The following is a 19,731-nucleotide window of genomic DNA, read 5'->3' as shown; positions in this document are numbered from 1 at the left end:
GGTTTCTAATGTATTTGGAGTGTGGTTACCTTAGGCACAATAAAAACATTCAACTTTTCCTCTAAAAGTGTTTTGCTAGCAGAGATGTTATTAAGAAGCACTTCAGAGAAAGGCACTGCTTTAGTTATTCCAGCCATACACTGTCCAGTGAAATAAGCTGTATCACCAAAACTCATAGTTACTCTAATTGCCATCTCTATTGTGAGATGAGGCAAGCACAGCCAAAATTTCACCAAAAGCTCACATGCCTGAATGCAAGAGCTCTGTCAGCAAGGTCTGAAAGCATGAAACTCTCTGGAACAAGAAGTATTTCCTTTCCTTCCCCTCATATCCTGCCCTTACACAGACCAGACAGATGGGAAGTGAGAAGGCAAGGGATGTTATCATCCCAGTTAGCAGCTAGGGCAGGGAGACAGCGGATTAAGTACTTTGTTGCAATTTATACTGAAAGGATGTTCTTAGCCAAGAAATTAACCACAATTGCTTGGATGTCTGCCGTAACTATAAAACCACGCTTGTTTCTTTGCCCGTTCAGAAATCAGAAGTGTCCATTTCAAATTCAGTGTCTAATCCCAAGAGGTGGACAAGAAAATTTATAAAAATCATAATTAAATGTAAAATAAGGAAGGGGAGATGGAGAGAAAGGGAAGGGAAAAAATCAGAGAAGCAAAACAGGCAGGGACATGCAGAGATGAGTGTAGGCATATGTGAGAGACACTGGGAGTAAAAAGCCAGAGATAAAGAAAATTTAAGAATTAATTTAGGTAAATGAGCTAATATTAGATGTTGGAAAATTTAAAGAAAAACTCCCTGAACATAAGTAAAAAGAAAAAATTACAAAAAAAGGAGTTGAATGGAAGTACTTCACAGCTAAGTTTAACCTGCTTCTAGAATCAGTCTTGTAGTATTCATTTTTCAGATTATATTTAAATAACTTTTGATGGTTCATTAAACAGGTAAAACAACTATTCTGCATCTGCTACACTTCGTGTTTTTTACTTAGGAGATTTACATGAAAGTGTGGGGCTTATCCCTAAATTGATAGTGCAGGTTCTTCCCATGCCAGTGATTTCATTTTAAGAGAAATGTATTGTACATAAATAAAGAGACAGACTGAGCAAAACAGAGCATTAGGAGGAAATTTTTTCCTATTTGCCTATGACCTATCACCAGCACTATAATATTTTTTTATACCAATAATAAAGGATCTAATTTATATTGATCTTTTAGAAGCTTATCAGCCTCAGGGCATAAGTACCAACATCCATGGCATATGGAGTTTTGAACATTCAGCCTGAAAAATGCAAAAATCTTCCAGTCATTTCTTTGGTGTACCCCTATCTATTCTCTTGTTCTTTTCTGAATGTTATTTACCCATCTTTGTTCACCCTTTGTAATGTATGTATGAGATACTTGAAAAGGAATTTTTAAAAAATTCTTAATACACATAGCTCTCTGTCCATTTCTACCCTACTTCCCACATGTTCACAAAATACAGTGTTGAAAAAAATCTCAGTTATCAGTTTTTCACACCCCTGGAACAGCTTTAAAAAGACACAGCAGATACAGAAATGGTTTACAGATGAACAAAGAAATCCTTGACGCCTGTTGTAGGCAATTCAGTTCTGAGAGGAATGGAGAAGTGCAAAGATACAGACAGAAGAAAAGAAAACCAGATATTTTCTTTTTATAAATTCAAAAATGAGAGCTAATTCAATGAAAGTTGACAATTTTTGAACACTAAAGGGTGGTGGGGATGAATTTCAGTGTAAAAGTATTACATAAAATCACTATCCATCACTGTAGTTTCCATATATCAATAAAAAGGTATTCAACAGAAATCTGTCTATGCTAAGGCTTTATTTTCAAATCAAAATCCTTATAAACTTCAAAGCATATCTAACTGTTTTTCAGTGGTTCAGTAGTCTTCCAGTCATTTATGGCTTTTAAGCGGTCAGTTAACTAGGAGAAAGATATAATCCTCTACTAAGGGTTTCAGCCTTATAAATACATTGCAGCAGTGGATGGTATACTGAGTTAAATTTCCATTTGATCCAGAAAGGAATGCCTATGTTCTAAAAACTGTTTAACCTTAATCTGAAGATCTAACATGCTTTTGAAGATCTTAATCTTGTATTTACTATTTTGAAAAATACTTGCTGTGAAGGACTGGGATTCAGTTCTTTCCTTCAGTTCTTTCTTAGCGTGATTGTTACGAATTGGAAAAGCAGATGCTGGGAATGTATTTTGACAATAATTTGCTAGATATACTTCAGACTGTCTACAAAAGAAGTAGTTTGTTCATTGAAATGACCTCATTTATTACAGGAGTTTTCAGTACACATCTTTCAGTATTTCCTTAACAGTTGAACAAGCATCAAGAAAGAACACATTGCAACAAATTCTGAGCCCTCTCTTCATATAATCAGACCTTCTAAGGCAGATACTAATATAGTGCCTTACAATTATATCAAGAAGCTGCTAAAATACTTTACACATATAGCAAATCAATCACTGTAAATGGTATTTAAAGAATAGCTAGCTTTGTGGAAATAACAGGTGGCTGGGGTTTGAACAGCATGATTTATTGTGTCATTTTGTTTGCTTTAAAAAGGTTAATGGCAGAAACCTCCTTTCAGTTGACTTTGATCGAACCACAAAGACAGAAAAGATCTACGATGACCACCGTAAATTCCTGCTGAGGATTGCCTACGACACGTCAGGGCACCCCACCCTGTGGCTCCCGAGCAGCAAGCTGATGGCTGTCAATGTTACCTATTCATCCACAGGTCAAATAGGCAGCATACAGCGAGGCACGACTAGTGAAAAAATAGAGTATGATGGACAGGGAAGGATAGTGTCTAGAGTGTTTGCTGATGGGAAAACCTGGAGTTACACATATTTGGAAAAGGTAAAGAACACTCAGGTTTTTAAAAATGCTTGGAATGTGCTGAAATTATGCAGCACCTTACTGCTGCATACAAAGCAAAAAACAGAATAATTGCAATGTACTTCTACTACTAAGTATCAACGTGTGATTCCAAGGGGAATGTTTTCATTCCATAGATATGTAATCACGCTGTAGCTAATTACTAGGAATTGATGTGTTTTAAAATTATTTAGGCCACTGACTAACAAGAAGCATCTGCATTTACCTTTTATCTTAACACTTAAAATAAGGCACAGAGACTATCTGCAATTCAATTCAACTGAAAATGATTTGTTTGCAAGTGCTCCACTGTTGTGGGCTTTTTTCACTACCAAGAAAAGCTCTTTTTTCAGAATAGTTACAGCTGTCAATTTGTACTTGCTCTATGTTGTAGCATCAAAATAAGGGATAGTCAAAAGATTAGGAAGCAATATATGTAACAATTGCTGAATGATAGCTCTTCTTCTGGAAATACCTGTGAAAATCACCCTTGTGAAATCTCATGTCTGCTATGCAGAAAGAGAATCCATTTTTTTTAGCGGTTTAAATACATTTCTGTCGAAGATGTTGCTCAGCAAATACTGTTTACTAGTTACCACAGACATAATGTAATCAAGACCTATGATACATAATAGCCACGCATTAGGAAAATGTCAGAATAATTCAAGTTGCTCCTTTTGATGTGAATAATCAAACAATTGTTTTGCCTATGTCTCAAAAGCTTATGGAACAAGAACACAGTATTCAGAGATCTCAGGCTATTCAAATTCCTCAAAATCATCTCTAATTGTAGAGAAGAAATTTTATCTCCCATATGTTGTTCTCCTCGTGAGTTAATGGCTCTAAGACAGTTTTACTTCTTCCCATATTAAACATGACTTATCTGAATCCATTGACAATCTGCTGTTTAGCTGTGAATGCTTGATAAAAGAGTGATACAGTCATAACAAGTAGCAAATTATGAATGTGGAACTACTAATTACAGAACCCCCTACAATTAAGCATACAAGTAAATTAGGCAGGGAGATGTTAACAACATGTAAGGTCAATGATAACTCAATTAAAGAGGAGATAATTTTCTCAAGTGGGAATGTCACATTTTTGTGAAGAAATAGTACCAGTATATGGCGGGAGGGGAGATACTGCACCATTTGTCACATGATAAAAATCTGTTCTTAATTTTCAGTCAATGGTTCTTCTGCTCCATAGCCAACGGCAGTATATCTTCGAATATGATTTGTTGGATCGTCTTTCTGCTGTCACCATGCCCAGTGTTGCTCGTCATACCATGCAAACTATCCGATCCATCGGCTATTACCGGAATATATACAACCCCCCGGAAAGCAATGCTTCTGTTATAATGGACTACAACGAAGAAGGGCAGCTCCTTCAAACTGCTTTCCTGGGGACAAGCCGAAGAGTGTTATTCAAGTACAGACGGCAGACCAAGCTCTCAGAAATTTTATATGATAGTACAAGAGTTAGTTTTACTTATGATGAGACAGCAGGAGTCCTGAAAACAGTAAACCTCCAAAGCGATGGTTTTATCTGCACCATTAGATACAGACAAATTGGCCCGTTGATTGACAGACAGATTTTTCGCTTTAGTGAAGACGGAATGGTAAACGCCCGATTTGACTACAGCTATGACAATAGCTTCAGAGTGACTAGCATGCAAGGTGTCATCAATGAAACCCCATTGCCTATTGATCTCTACCAGTTTGACGACATCTCTGGTAAAGTTGAACAGTTCGGAAAATTTGGAGTTATATATTACGATATTAACCAGATCATTTCAACAGCTGTAATGACGTACACAAAACACTTCGATGCACATGGGCGCATCAAGGAAATTCAGTATGAAATATTTCGGTCATTAATGTATTGGATTACAATTCAGTATGATAACATGGGAAGGGTGACGAAAAGAGAAATTAAGATTGGGCCATTTGCCAACACCACAAAATATGCTTACGAATATGATGTAGATGGTCAGCTCCAGACAGTTTATCTGAATGAAAAAATAATGTGGCGATACAACTATGACTTGAATGGCAACCTGCACTTGCTCAACCCCAGCAGCAGCGCGCGTTTGACACCGCTTCGGTACGACCTGAGAGACAGAATAACTCGACTAGGAGATGTACAGTACAGGTTAGACGAAGACGGATTTCTGCGTCAGAGGGGTACCGAAATCTTTGAATACAGTTCAAAGGGCCTTCTTACTCGAGTTTATAGCAAAGGCAGTGGGTGGACAGTGATTTACCGTTATGATGGACTTGGACGACGAGTTTCCACTAAAACTAGCCTTGGGCAGCATCTCCAGTTCTTTTACGCAGACCTTACTTACCCAACCAGGATAACACATGTATATAACCACTCAAGTTCTGAAATCACATCTCTATACTATGATCTGCAAGGACACCTTTTTGCCATGGAAATTAGCAGTGGAGATGAGTTTTACATTGCATCAGACAATACAGGGACACCACTGGCTGTTTTCAGTAGCAATGGTCTCATGCTTAAACAAATTCAATACACTGCCTATGGAGAGATCTATTTTGACTCTAACCTTGACTTCCAGCTGGTAATTGGATTCCACGGAGGCTTATACGACCCACTGACCAAACTAGTCCACTTTGGAGAAAGAGATTATGACATACTGGCAGGCCGGTGGACAACACCTGATATTGAAATCTGGAAGAGAATTGGGAAGGATCCAGCTCCTTTTAATTTGTACATGTTTAGAAATAACAACCCAGCCAGTAAAATACACGATGTAAAGGATTATATCACAGGTGAGAGAAGGTTACTTGATTGCAGCCTAGGGGTGCTGGATCTACAGGGGTCCGGTTTAGAGGGAGTGAGACTGTAGGTAGCAAGGCCAAGGAAGGGTCATTCTGTGATCAGTTCAACACACTAGCATCACAGAAAACATTTCACTGGAAGTTTGTTGATATTTTCCAGGGTAGACTTTTGCAAGGCTGCTAATGTAAATTGCTCAATATGCTCCAGGGCTAGCACAAAGTAATGAGTACACAGCCAGATGCAGGGAAGGAGGAGTAGGATAGTACGGAAAAAGGAGTGAACTTCTCTTTTGGCAAAAAAAAAGGTGCTAATGTGCTAACTTTAATTTCTCAATTCTTAGATAACCTATATACTTTTTCTTGTTCTGGAGTTAGTGGTGTGTGGTGTTTTCCATTATTCTACATACCAAAAATCTGACTGCACAACACCAGAATTTTTGGAAAAATTTAGCGCTCTGATGCATTTGGTTTTTTGCATTTGAATTAGATATAAATAATCCAAAATACACAGATGTTGCCAATCTACAGGAAGGACTCAGCCCCACTTACTTAGGAGCTGTGAGACTACCACTTATAAGAGCATCCTGGGAATCAAGTGGGTTTGCATTCATTTAACGAACAGCAGCTATTAAAGTGGGTTGCTAACAGGCTGCCTGGGAGCAAGAATAAAAAGAGACCTCTGAATCTGTCCTCTTTTAGCAGCATGTGCTGTAGGGCATGTAGATGGAATCAGATTCTTTGTGGCATTACACATTGCTTCATCCACTTAGTTCAGAAATTGCCCCCAAAATACAGTTTTGATTCTTTTCTTAACATCTTTGATGTCTGAAATGCACAGGCACATGCTGCTTATATAAGTTTATTATTACAATTGGTAATTTGGCTGACTGGCAGTTTTCGATGCAGTGCCTCATGGGGCATATCATTTATTTGAAAATGTTAGAAATTATTTTAAGATAAATATTTTTTATTCCTTTAATTTTTTGGAAAAATCTGCTTCCTTATTCCACATATTGTAAGCTTTCTTAAATAAAAATTATTAGACTTGGTAAGGAGCACTCTGCCAACCTCTAAGTTTAGTATTTGTGGAAGATACTGTAAAAAAAACAGAAACAAGGCAGGGCACTCATTCTTGCCAAACAATTGTTAGCTGATTGTTGGCACCCCTAATTTATTTTTAACAGAACATAAAATGTATCATAAATAATGTTACCTAATGATAATTTAGTATCCTGTCTGCTTACTGATGCATTTCATTAGCTTTTCATTTCATCGATCCCACATCATCTTGAAGAGGAGCAGATTTCTCTTGAATCAACAAAAAATATCTGCCAAATCATTTAAAAGGTAATTGGCCATATAGGTGCTATTTCAGGAGTAGTTTGAAGTCATTACAATAACACACACCAAAAGGACAGGATGTGCTCTACAGTACCTTTTTTTTTTGGCTTTGTTTTAAAGTATTGACGGTGAAGGTATGACATAAAGCATGTTTAACCTGACCATGAAATTCCAGTTAGTTTAGGCTGTATGACAAAGAAATGTCCCCTTAACTGAGCTGCCATAATTGTTCTGGAAGTCACCGAGGCCATCAGACTTGCTGAACCCTGCAATACCTTTCAACTGAGCCTAGAGCAACTCTTATTTAGAACAGACATTTTCTTTTAAGCTTAGAACTGTAAATTTCCTGTATAGGTTTGCTGTTGCCATACAAAAGGAAATCAATTATGCCAAAAGCTATTATATGTAAAAATGTTATGGTTGCAAAATATAGAACAATTCTAATATTTTTCTCTCTTTTTTTTTCTTACAATTATTCCCTTTCAGATGTTAACAGCTGGCTGGTGACATTCGGCTTTCATCTGCACAATGCCATCCCTGGCTTCCCTGTTCCAAAATTTGATTTAACAGAACCTTCTTATGAACTTGTGAAGAGCCAGCAATGGGAAGACATACCAGTAAGAAACAAAACTAAACACACAAATTGAACAAGCTAGAATGTTCCCTTCTATTCACATCTTATTAGGCATGGATAATTCTGACAGCCAGGGTTATTTGCTAAATTCAATCTGAACTTAGTACATTTATCTAGTTTCAAAAGAATTTAACAAATTACAGGTGGAGGATTTTTTTATGGATTTGCTAAGTTAGGTACTATTTTATATAAGCTTTTTTTGTTGTTTTTAGCAATAATAAAAATTTTAAAAGACAATAATCAATGAAAAGAAGTTTAAGATGCTTTAAAGATGTCCAATTTTCATAGCAGAAATTACACAGATTATATTTGTACTAACCGTTGGCCTGAAGACAGTAACTGAACACTGTAGTAAAAAAGAGACAGTGAAATAAACAGAAGAGGTGATATAACACGCATACACGGCACCACTATAATTTTACTTGTTTTTAATATTAACCATGCATTATGGACACCATGTGTTAGATATAAAGATAAAATACTGAAACTGAAATTACCTGAGGTAAAATCTACTATATTACGTAAAACTCAGGTGCTTATGAAGTTCTCTGGAAGCAGAAAAATTAACTTTGATCCTGAAAACCTGCTACGTATTGAATAAGAAGAAATGGAAGAAATGCATGTGGAAGTAAAATCTAAGTCTGCTATTTAAGAAAATTGTATTTACAAATTAGGCTAACTTAAAGGTCAAAGACCTATGCCCTCAAAAATCCTATGATTTTTGGTTTAGAAGGAAGAATTATAAGACATTAAAATGGGTGATCCCTTTCTAAGCAATCAAAAAATCTCTTTTTACAAGAATCACAATAGAGAATGTTACAAGAATTAAAGATGATACAAACTTAAAAAATCCTACAACCTAATGTAGACCAAAAGTTCTTAGAATGGTGGCCCAGCAGAAGCTAACTTTGGAACATATGGAAGCTAACTTTGCATTCAGGAAGTTAGTTAGTTTAGTTAGTTAGTTAGTTTTTAACATCAAGTAATTGAGTAATAGGGATTTTAGAGCTCAGCATGAGGTTAGTGTCTCCCATGAGCAACAAAAGCAGTGAAGAAGGGGCATGGCAAGCACTCTGGTTGTATTGGGAGGTAAGAGACCTCTCATCAGGCTCTGCTGTGAAGAACTATCAGAGGTTGTTTAGTTAGGTCTCAAAGGCTAAAGAATGAAATCATCCACTAACACCAGCAAAGGCATAGCAGGAACAGAACCAGTCTAGTTAAAGAGATGAGAGCAGACAGCTAGTTGTCAAAAATCTTCAGGAGAGAGCTCAGTAACATGAAGAATGCTAGGAGCATGTGACATGACAGAGCAAGAAGTGGGTGATAGGAAAACAAAGATTCAAAATTCTCAGGTAGGAAGAAGCTGCCACTGTGATATTCACTGGTGAACAAGCAAATGCAACCATGAGGCAGAAGTAAACACACAAACCACTTGGTATTTTGAAACATTCTAGAGTAAGTGAGCTTTACTGAGCTCTGTGGATACATGTTAAAAATAAACAAACTTTGTCATTATGAAGTTGCCATAGCATCTTGCTGCTCTCACTGATGATTGCTGTCTACAATATATTTTGTGCTCAGTAGCTTTCAGGTAGGATTTACAACAGCTGAAATCCATACTTGTTAGGAAATGCAGACCAAAATCTGCCACATTCAAGAAGAATGGAGAGTTCAAGTTAATTCATAATTCCCTCAGGAGTTACCCCTCCAGAAAGCTACCATTGTGGCAAAACAGAGAAGCCCTTGCAAACTTTTTGCCAGGCTTTGATGAGCAGCAAGGCTGAATTAAGGTTTTATGAATCTTAATGACTCCTGCTTGGTTTCCCATCCAGAAATTTAGGAAAACAAAACAGGCTTTTGACTCATTTGTCAGCAGTGAATCAAATGGTTTAAGCACTATTTCACTAAAAGGAGAAGGGGTCAATTAAGAGATAAACTGGATCATCATCAAGAACTAAGTATTCATTTTCAAAAGTGCAGCCAAAGCTATTTAAATCTTTGTTTCCTGCTGAGGCAACTGCCAGGGCAGCTGTCTGCTCCCCACCTCTCTCAGTACAGCACATTCACAGCTTGTTGCTGTTAAGACCCAGTTAGACCGAGGTGCCTATTCTGCACAGTTGTGAGGTCTCATCCCAGCCACAGGTGACCCTGTAACTTGAGCTGTCCTGCTATCCAGGTGCACCAGCTAACCATTCCTGCTAGCTGCTCCTGCTCTTTCAGCTGTCCTGGCGAACCACTGCAGTTACCCTGACAGGTCCCATTCCCTGGCCATCCTCTCTTTACCAAGAGTGCATCTGGCATAGTAAGCTACACAGCTCTTCCACAATATTCTGCTATCCTAACTTTTTCATGAGACTGTCTTGTTGGTTCTTTTCATTCATTGCCCCTTGTCTTTGTTAGCTATGAACAAAACACTGCTGTATTCAGGGTTGCACCCATCTGAAGTTCTTGGGGAAAAGCTCTTTTAGGCAGGAGGCTGATACATGAAGTGAAATGGAACATTACACAGCTGAATTGGCCACAGTCTTTTCACACATCCCCTTTTATCAGTTTCTGCAAGTATTTGCAAGAAAGGGTGTCAGTTCCCCGTATTCCACCTCACTGGTCCATACCATTAGCTTCCCTCTCTTTTACTGTAAAGACTGTCATTACAATTTGATTTCCCTCATTTCTTTAGCAGCCTGAGGGATTATGAGAGCCTCCCTACAGTTTGGTCTCAGGCTGTGGCTACTTGAGAGACTCTTATCTCCTGACTCAGCGTAAAGAAAGGCTTGTTCTAGTTCTAAAGCACAGCTTCATGACCTGCAAAAATATCCTCAGTTTGACTGGACTCATGGCAGACAGGAATCATAACTGAACAAGCTCAGAGGAAGAGATGACACCATAGTAAGACAAAACTGTAGTAACACAGCTCTTACCTGTATTAACAAGACATGGCCTGGCAATGTGCACTGGCAGCCCAGGAAGTCAATCATGGCCTGGGCTGCATCAAAACCAGCAGGGCCAGCAGAGCGAGGGAGGGGACTTTGTCCCTCTACTTTGCTTTTGTGAGACCTCAGCTGTGAGGAACACAGCATTCAGTCCTGGGGTCTCCAGCACAGAACAACATAAACCTGTTCAAGGAAGTCCAGAGGAGGGCCACCCAGTTATCAGAGGGATGGAGCACCTCTCCTATGAGGAAAGGAATTGGGATTGTTCAGCCTGGAAAAGAGAATGCTTTCAGGTAACTTAATTGCAGTCTTACCATACATGAAGGAACTTAGAGGAAAGATGGGGTAAGACTATTTACAAGAGCAGGTGGTGACAGGACTAGGGGGAACAGGTTCAAATTGAAAGATTTAACTACATATTAGGACAAAATTCTTTACTGTGAGGGTAGTGAGGCCCTGGAACAAGCTGCCCAGGAAAGATGTGGATGTCCCATCACAGAAGGTGTTAAAGGCCAGGTTGGATGGGGCTTTGAGCAACCTGGTCTAGTTGAAGATGTCCCACAGCAGGGGGTCAGAACTAGATGATTTTCCTTCCAACCAAACTGCTCCATGATTCTTGTGGTTATGTACTGGCATTGCAAGTCTCTCCTGCGTGGCCCAGTAAGCGGCCTCTGAAGTTAAAGCTGATTTTTGTGCAAGTTCTCAGGGAGACAAAGAGTAAAAGTGTTGAACATTAGAAAAATTGTCGTGTAACTCAGCAAAACAAGCAGTATGCAGATCTAATTAACTCCTTGGCACTGTCAGTTGTGGCATATCCTGTTGTTGTCCACGGGCAGCACACCAAGAAATCCTGGCTGTTTGGCATTTAGGGGGCTACAGATGGCTGGTAAAACTTCTGTCTGTTCTTGTTTACAGCCAATTTCTGGAGTTCAACAACAAGTGGCGAGACAAGCAAAGGCTTTCCTTTCCCTGGGAAAGATGGCAGAAGTGCAGGTCAGCAGACGGAAATCCAGCGGAGAAAAGTCATGGCTGTGGTTCGCCACGGTGAAGTCTCTGATTGGCAAAGGGGTGATGCTCGCTGTCAGTCAAGGCAAAGTGCAAACAAACGTGCTCAACATTGCTAACGAGGACTGCATAAAAGTGGCAGCTGTTTTGAACAACGCTTACTACCTAGAAAACTTGCATTTCACTGTGGAGGGAAAGGACACGCACTATTTTATCAAGACCACCTCCCCTGAGAGTGACCTTGGGACACTGAGGCTGACAAGTGGGCGTAAGGCCCTGGAGAATGGCATCAATGTCACTGTTTCCCAGTCCACCACTGTGGTGAACGGCAGGACTCGTAGGTTTGCTGATGTTGAAATGCAATACGGTGCTCTAGCGCTTCACGTCCGCTATGGCATGACACTTGATGAGGAGAAGGCCCGGATACTGGAGCAAGCCAGGCAAAGAGCTCTTTCCAGTGCCTGGGCCAGAGAACAACAGAGAGTAAGAGATGGAGAGGAAGGCGCCAGGTTGTGGACAGAAGGAGAAAAGAGGCAGTTGCTAAGTGCTGGAAAGGTACAAGGATATGATGGGTACTATGTACTCTCTGTGGAGCAATATCCAGAATTAGCAGACAGCGCTAACAATATACAGTTCCTCAGACAAAGTGAGATAGGAAAGAGGTAACACACTGGCTTAGCTCAGGCTGCCAAAGAGACTGTGTACCAGTGTCTTCTAAAAAGGAGACCAAACTGTTTTGCTGCATTACTACTTGAGCCTAAGCTTACATCTTTGCTCAGATTTTTTCTGTAGCACAATCCAGACTCTGTAACAAAAAGAGCGCCTTCCGGAAGAACGATACTGCTAATGACAAAACTTTTTTTTTTTCTCAATGACCTTAAAGGTGATCTGCTTTAAAGAATATGTTTACATATGCATATCGCTGCACTCAAGTTGGACTGAAAAGTATTAAAAAAAAAAAAAAAAAAGAAGAAAAAAGAAAATAAAAAGGCCTACAGATTTTGCAACAGGCTGTTTCTTTGAGGCACTGTATTTAATTAAGATACAGACCCATACAGTGTTTCCAAATAGTACTGAATTGTTGACCTTTGCTTATGAGAAATAGTCTCTCTCTCTCTTTCTCTCTCTCTTTTTCTCTATCTTTCTCACTGCATAGGATGTGGTATATATCTGTTAATTTTAAAACATGGGGCAAAAATTACTGTTTATAGACAACCCAACTGCATTAAACTGTGCTGCTTTCTAAAAGGACATTGGCACAAGTGACTTATGCTACCATGGGAATTTAATAATGGATTTTACAATGCTAACATGGTTTGCCTTGGGGGGGAAATGGCAAGTAGAATCCTTGTTGCATACAAGCAAAGGAAACCCTGATTTTTTGTAAATTATGTGAGACAAGTTGTTTATGGATTTTTATATGAATTACAATTTACTGTACATCAAATATTAGTCTCAGAGGAGTTAATTTATGTAAAGTGTTTAAAAAAAGTTTATACTTAAAAATAAAATGATAAAAACATGTGCTGTGTGTGATTTTTTTTAAAGAAAAATGAATTGCACCTTTTATGTTATAGCTGTACAGTATAAAGGATTATATTGTAGAGATATAACAGTGATGACTAATGTCCAAAAGTGTTAATATTTTTGTATTAGGTTTAAAGCTGTGCATCTATCACTCTGCTGATAGGATGGGACACTCCACAAAGTGGCTGGCTGAATCAGACCACAGTTCCCTCCCCTCCCTCTCCTGTCACCCAGGCTAGTGCCACTTCATCAGTCATTGTTAGAAGGCACAGTAACCAAATAAGTCTCATTTAGTATGATGGAAGACTTTAATAGGTTGGGGTTTCCTTGTCTTTTTCCAGCCCTAATGTAATAAATGGACATTTATTCATACCAGGTGGGGTTTCTGTTGGTTTTTTAGAAGCTTTGTTTCACAATGGAGGAATAGTGTCTCAGGTGCTTGGCAAATTGTACGTAGAAGAAGAAGAAGAAATGATGTAGTTTCATCCAGTTATGTCCACTTTGTCTTCTGTATAATACAGCTCTTTTAGGTGTTAATAACTCCAGATAGAAGAAGCGTACCTCTGACCTGATGCTACAGAATTGCTCTTGAGGCAGGCAGGCTGTTCAGTAGGTTCATCTCCTGGCCTTCAGCTGGCAGATCAAATCTCATTACTGTGAACACAACCTGGGGATGGAGAAGAAGGTCCAGTTCTAGTGCCTAGTCTGCATCTCCAACCACTGCATAGATTTGGCATGCTCTGCTCCAAGGCCCAGTATATTTGCTGCAGGAAGAACTGAAGTGTGCAGTTGGTTCCTTATAGGAAGCCTGTGGTGGCATCTATGGCATCTGTTCTACATCTTGGCTGAAACCATTCTTAGAGCTTTAGTCTCATGAGCACTAAATTCAGCCACAAAAACAAATATTTTTAAGATGAGACAAAATTGGGGGTTTTGATGTTCATTGAAATATACACAGTATTTCTATCCATGTATTATAATGACAGAACATAGTAAGTGAACGTGTCTTAACTATGAATGGTTCAAGTGGATGTAATAAAAATAGTTTTCTAACTGCTTTGTATTCTGAGAGTCTATGGTATTACATACTCTAAATTGCACATTAGGATTGTTTGATAAACAGATTTGAATTTCTCCCAGCCAAGTCGCTACCGAATCTACAGTATCAGTGCTATTACTGTATGTGTGTATTTGGTAGAGCATACAGAACTAATTACACATATAACGAATGCTAATCATCTATTAGAATTAAAGCACAGATTAGTTGTTAGTACTTTTACCCTTGAAGCTTGAGGGCCCTAAATTTAGAGAGGATGGTATGTCAGACCCCAGAGGCGTGTCATTGATCTACGTATTCTTTTTTAAAGATGTAAAATGCTAGGTGTTTGCAGTTCTGTTGGGTGGCTCTACCACAGCACTGTATTTAGCATGCTGTAAGTGCTCTCTGTTGAAATAGGCTCATATTCTAAATTATGTCCAATGTTTCTCTTCTGTTTGAATATGAAAAGCTTGTATAACATGTCAACATTGAAATATATCTTCTACTTGGCGCATACCAGTCCCTTCTCCTTTGTTCTGGCACCAATAAACAACAAATTACAGTATCTGTTGGTGATCATTTTAGATACAGTCAAATCAAGCCAATTAGTGGCCTTGTTAGTAGGTATAATGAGCCTATTTCTTGCTAAAAAAGACTTGTGATCTGGACATGCTCCTGCAGGAAATAGTGACCTTGGGGAATATAGAAACAAAAGATCTTTTTAAAGAAAAAATATGCATAATTAAAGCAGCATATTACAAAAATAAGAAAAAAAGAAAGGAGATTCTAAGTATTTTAGACAATGCCAGTCAAAATGCTATCCTGATATTTTGAGATGTATATTTCGTCTGATTTGTATTGTTCTTTTAATTTGCCTTCTTAACTTTATATGTGTCCTGAATTTTCCACAAATTGGTAACTATAGATTGCATCTAGGCTTTCCAATAAAAGCCAACCCAACGTGTGTGTGCGTGTGTGTTTATATTTGGGGGTTTTAATCTGTATGTCAGATACTGCATCTGTGCTGCCGCTTTTCTCCTATTGAGGAAGCAAAGTGATCCCTTTGCACTGGTATTGATTCATTTGCTTCACAGTTGGCAGTATTTTTTTCGACTCTATCCAATGGCTTCATCTGCTAACTCAGCCAAGTGAATTATTCCATGGGATCTCTCAGGGGGAATACTTTAGAGAAAACATTAAATATACTTCACAAAGCCAAATCCTTCATAGATAACGAAAGCCAAGGAACAAAAATATCACTTAGAACTGTTTTTCCTCTTATCCTCCTGAGTAAAAATACAACAAAAATACTTGATTATAAAGAATTAGACTGGCACTGGTAGTTACATATATACACAGAAGAGATCCTTCAACCTGCATTTAGGCCCCCTTTGCAGAAACTGCTGACTTCAGCACTGCTCTTCCTCAAGAGACTGCTTTCATTTTATTTGGAACAGACTTCACCACACTGACTTTGCAGTGACAGCCTTGAGTTGGTAACATGTTGATCCAGCACTAATCATGTCACTGCTTAGCTAACTATGGCCTAATTTTGTTATTAAAAAAAAAAAATAAAGTAAGAGATCTTTGTATGTTCACATTTGGGAGGTGAGAGATTTGCATTTGACAAGGGGGGAAAAAAATGCCACTTACCACTGCCACTCTTCTGAGGCATTTCTAAAGTGATGGCTGAAAGGCTGTAAAAGAAAAAACACTGCATAAAATAAAAGTTTAAATTGTCTATGAGAGAATGGGCAGCATTTGAAGAGAATCAGATGGCAAAATATCTGAATTGTATTTTCAGAAAAAACAAAAGCTTCTGAAAGTGTTGATACCTTGGTACACTGCTATGTCTAGAAGGGCAAGCTATGGCTATACATATGGCCAGCTTGAGAGCCTTTAAGAAAAAAAGAAACTCACGCATAATTCTTTGGGGATGGCAAAGCAGAGGCACTTATTAGGAACAGCTTCTAAGCAGCTTATTAGAAGCTGCTTATTTGACACTTATTAGAAGCTGCCAGGGTTAAAAATAAGCCAAAGCACAGAGCATCATCCCACAGCATAAACTGAACAGCACAGACACAGTGATATCATACCCCTAACTGCAAAGCCACATCCGAACTCACCAAACTAATCAGCTTTTCATCAACAGCCAATCAGTCCTAAGGACTAAATATACAAGACTTATATAATTAAATTGATCTTTACACACACAAGTTGCTGGGGCTCAATGATACAAAACAAAAAAAGCCGAACAAAATGTAAAACAGTTAATTGATGAGTATGTGCCAATTCTTCCCCTGGGATAAAAGGAACACATGGTCTATAGCTGTCAGGCTGACAGAGCTTAAGACTTCATTTCTTACCTCTGAAGTTTTTAGCTTTGTAGCAGACCGATAACATTAGGCAAATTTAACTGTGTGAGTACCTAGGCTAGACCTATTCAAAAAGTCAAAATACTAATAATAGTAATGGGTTTCTCATCCACCCCAAGCCCATTTTTCAGCAGAAGTAACAAAAATAAGGATGTCAGGTCTTAATTAAGTGCATCACGAAAAGCTGAAAAAAATGCAGCTTTTCTGTTCCCCCATCCCAGAAACCTAAGCATTTGTTATGGACCACTAAAAGCATCTTAGGCCTTTCAGGGTGAAGAGATGCTGGAAAGGTTTATTTGCCATGCCATCTCCTAAACACAAGATACAATACTGGCAATTGCAGGTGGCACTGTGAGGGACATGGCACAATCTGCCCTGCTCTAATAACCAGATGTGCTGGGGATAACAGGGTAGGGAGAGCAAAAGAGAAGTGAGCTGCCCTTAGGGAGTCTGAAATGCAACAGTGAGAATTAAGTCATGCAGTACCACACAATTAGTGGTATGAGGATTATCAGCTGCAGTATTCTTTGTATGCATTTAAAAAAAAAAAAAAATCTCGCCCTGATTTCTAGCATCAGAAATGCCAAATGTATGCAATTCTGACCACTGCAAGCATGACATAAAATGCATCACTAAGTAAAGATAAATATGCTAAATACGGGCCCCTACTTCTTCTAAACAAAGCAAGCTAAACAGTAACACCATCCCTTTAAGTATATGAGAGCCTTACATGCAATTTAAAAAGTGAAGAATAAGCATAATACAATGGCAGCTCATTAAAGTGACATGTTTTCACAGAACCTGCTTTATTGCAGGTAGACTCTCTTGATGTTAATTACTATAACTTTGTAGGTAAATTGAGTAAACCTTTTAATTTACTAAGTTAAAATTCCATCATTGAGGAATATAAATTTCTAGACATGCATACAATTTTTTCCCTACTATTAAATAAGTCAATGCTATAGTAACATAATTATGCAGCTTAGAGTTAATGGTTCCCACAAAACTGTCTTAATAAAGCCTTTTGGGATTCAGGAGGAAAAGGAGGAAATTCAGAAACTAAGAACAAGGCTGGAAGGCAACAACATGTTTCAACTGGCTCTAGTTACTCAATCACACTTAAGCTGTCTGAGACAACAGGGTGAATGCCATGCATTACAGAGGCACAAGGGAAAATTGTTATCCCAATGCAATAAAATATTTCCAAATTTCAAGCCCAGGAATCATTTTAAAGCTGAAATTACAGGAATGGCTATCTAATGAACCAATTAAAATTACAGCAATAATAAATAAAATAACATAAAGAAATATAATAGAGGAATCAGTTAGTAATGCAAATCTGAACATAATTATAGGTATGTTAGAAATGCTCTAAAAAAAAAGTATGAAAAATTTGATTGTTTGCAGATAAGAACCACTATGGAAAAATGAACTGGGGAGGGTGTGGGTATACAAGACCATAATACCAGAACCAGGTATTAGTCACCAACTTACACAATGATGGGGAAGCAATTATTAAAACGAAAAAAAAGGGAAAAAAAAAAAATCAGTCACACCAATATCTGCAGATGACAAAAATTAATGGAGTGGCAAATAACGGCTAGGACAGAGCAGTCATACAGAACAATATGGATCACTCGCTGAAGTGAGCCCATTCAAACAAAACGCATTTTAATATAGGCAACTCCAAAAGTAAAGTATCTCAGAATAAGAAATGCAAATGTTGCTATGAAAGGTACATAGCTGCCTTCAAGAAAGCACTGACTGGAAAGAATGAGGAGTGCATAATGGATAAATAACTCATTGTGAGATTTCAGTGCAATAGTGGTGGCAATGAAGAGCTTTTAGGGGTGGAGAAGCTTAATGAGATTACTGGCCTTGTTAAACAAGGGAAATAGGAAGGCAATGTTATCTCTGCATAGGGTGCCAGCAATACCATTCTTGCGTACAGTCCTGGTGCACTCACCATGAAAACCCTGGAGAGAGCACAAGGAGACATCACAGACAAATCTGAGTCGTGGAAAGATTTTAAAAAAAAAATGCACAAAAGGGTGCCATAACAATACTGTCTAAATGTCCTCACAGGGAAAAAAATAAACAAACAAACAAATAAACTCGTTGTAGCAAAGTGCTTCCAAACAGGGAAGGAAGGAAGAGAAAGAGGGTGGAAATGCAGTTCTGGTAACTGACTATAGGAGTAGCTTCCAAAAGCTTTTGGCAAAATAGGAGCTATTGGAAGTACATGTAATGGATGCAGGTGATGTGAGTTTAAACTAGATTATGGCACCATTCATTTAGCTGCACTAGAGACATCAAAATAAAACCTTTAAATTCTGGTAAATGCCAGGCCAATGGGTTTGGGTTTGTCTTCTCCTTATCACCTCCTCTTTAACACCCCTGAAATAGTCAAATAAGGTTGATACACACCGAAGTCAACAAACATTACCCTAAAAGTTTCAGTACTTTAAACAAGGAGTGCAAGGCTGAGGCATTTCAGAAACATCCCTTGGTTTCCTCAGCAGAGATGTGTTATTCTATTACCTTCCATAGCAGCTGATTATTACAACTAAAACAAACCTCCTCACTCTCTAATAACATAGCCGGAGCCAATGTGCCCGCAAGTGTATGTTTTCAAGGCATAATAAAATAAATTAAAAAATCAAACAAACAAAAATTTTAAAATAGTAAAACCTTGTCTGCGCCGGCTCTGACCGCATTCTGCCCTGAGAGCACCGCGCCCTCAATGACCGACGCTCCCCTCCCAGGTGTTTCACCCTCCGCCAGCTCCAGTGCGCTGGGAAGCACCTGATCCCTACCCGGGGCAGAACCGGGAGCTGCAGCCGGGCCGCCGCCCTGCCTCACCGGGAACAGCAATCCGCCCCTGGCCCGCCTCACAGCGCAGCTCACACCCAAGGGAAGGGAAGGGCAGGGCGCTCCCAGCCGCGAGCGGGGCGCTCCCCGCCCAGGCACGGCAGCCGGCACGGTGTCCGCCCGGGACCAACACCCGCTCCCGCAAACACTTGACCCCTTCGCCATCAGCGCACCGCCCCTCAGCCCCGCAAAGCGGCAGCGCGGGCCGGGGCCGGGGCCGCTCCCCTCGCCCCTCCGGCCCCGGCTGTCCCTTCCACCGGGACGCTCCCCTCG

At 39.2% G+C, this 19,731-nt stretch overlaps 1 protein-coding gene and 1 long non-coding RNA gene across 9 annotated transcripts in view; one reads left to right on the top strand and one right to left on the bottom strand.

The window, feature by feature from the left end:
* TENM3 (teneurin transmembrane protein 3) overlaps positions 1–13,168 on the top strand; it is an 844,329-nt gene extending 831,161 nt beyond the window's left edge. For all 8 annotated transcript variants that reach the window (XM_058420808.1, XM_058420807.1, XM_058420806.1 and 5 more), the window contains 4 exons: positions 2,615–2,911; positions 4,116–5,727; positions 7,564–7,694; positions 11,557–13,168. In XM_058420808.1, coding sequence (XP_058276791.1) covers positions 2,615–2,911; positions 4,116–5,727; positions 7,564–7,694; positions 11,557–12,312 — 2,796 coding nt within the window. In that variant the 3' untranslated portion in view covers positions 12,313–13,168. The remainder of the gene's footprint in view (positions 1–2,614; positions 2,912–4,115; positions 5,728–7,563; positions 7,695–11,556) is intronic.
* A 534-nt stretch (positions 13,169–13,702) lies between these two features.
* Positions 13,703–19,486, bottom strand: LOC120752490 (uncharacterized). The gene is made up of 3 exons (XR_005700725.1): positions 19,279–19,486; positions 15,866–15,909; positions 13,703–13,840 (listed from the first exon to the last, which is right to left on the bottom strand). It is a non-coding gene; the product is annotated as an uncharacterized LOC120752490 (long non-coding RNA).
* Positions 19,487–19,731: the final 245 nt, after the last annotated feature.

The sequence above is a fragment of the Hirundo rustica genome, chromosome 5, assembly GCF_015227805.2.
Source record: "Hirundo rustica isolate bHirRus1 chromosome 5, bHirRus1.pri.v3, whole genome shotgun sequence".
Classification (NCBI taxonomy): domain Eukaryota; kingdom Metazoa; phylum Chordata; class Aves; order Passeriformes; family Hirundinidae; genus Hirundo; species Hirundo rustica.
The sequence above is the reverse complement of the archived record's forward strand: the minus strand, read 5'-3'. Positions and strand labels throughout refer to the sequence as shown.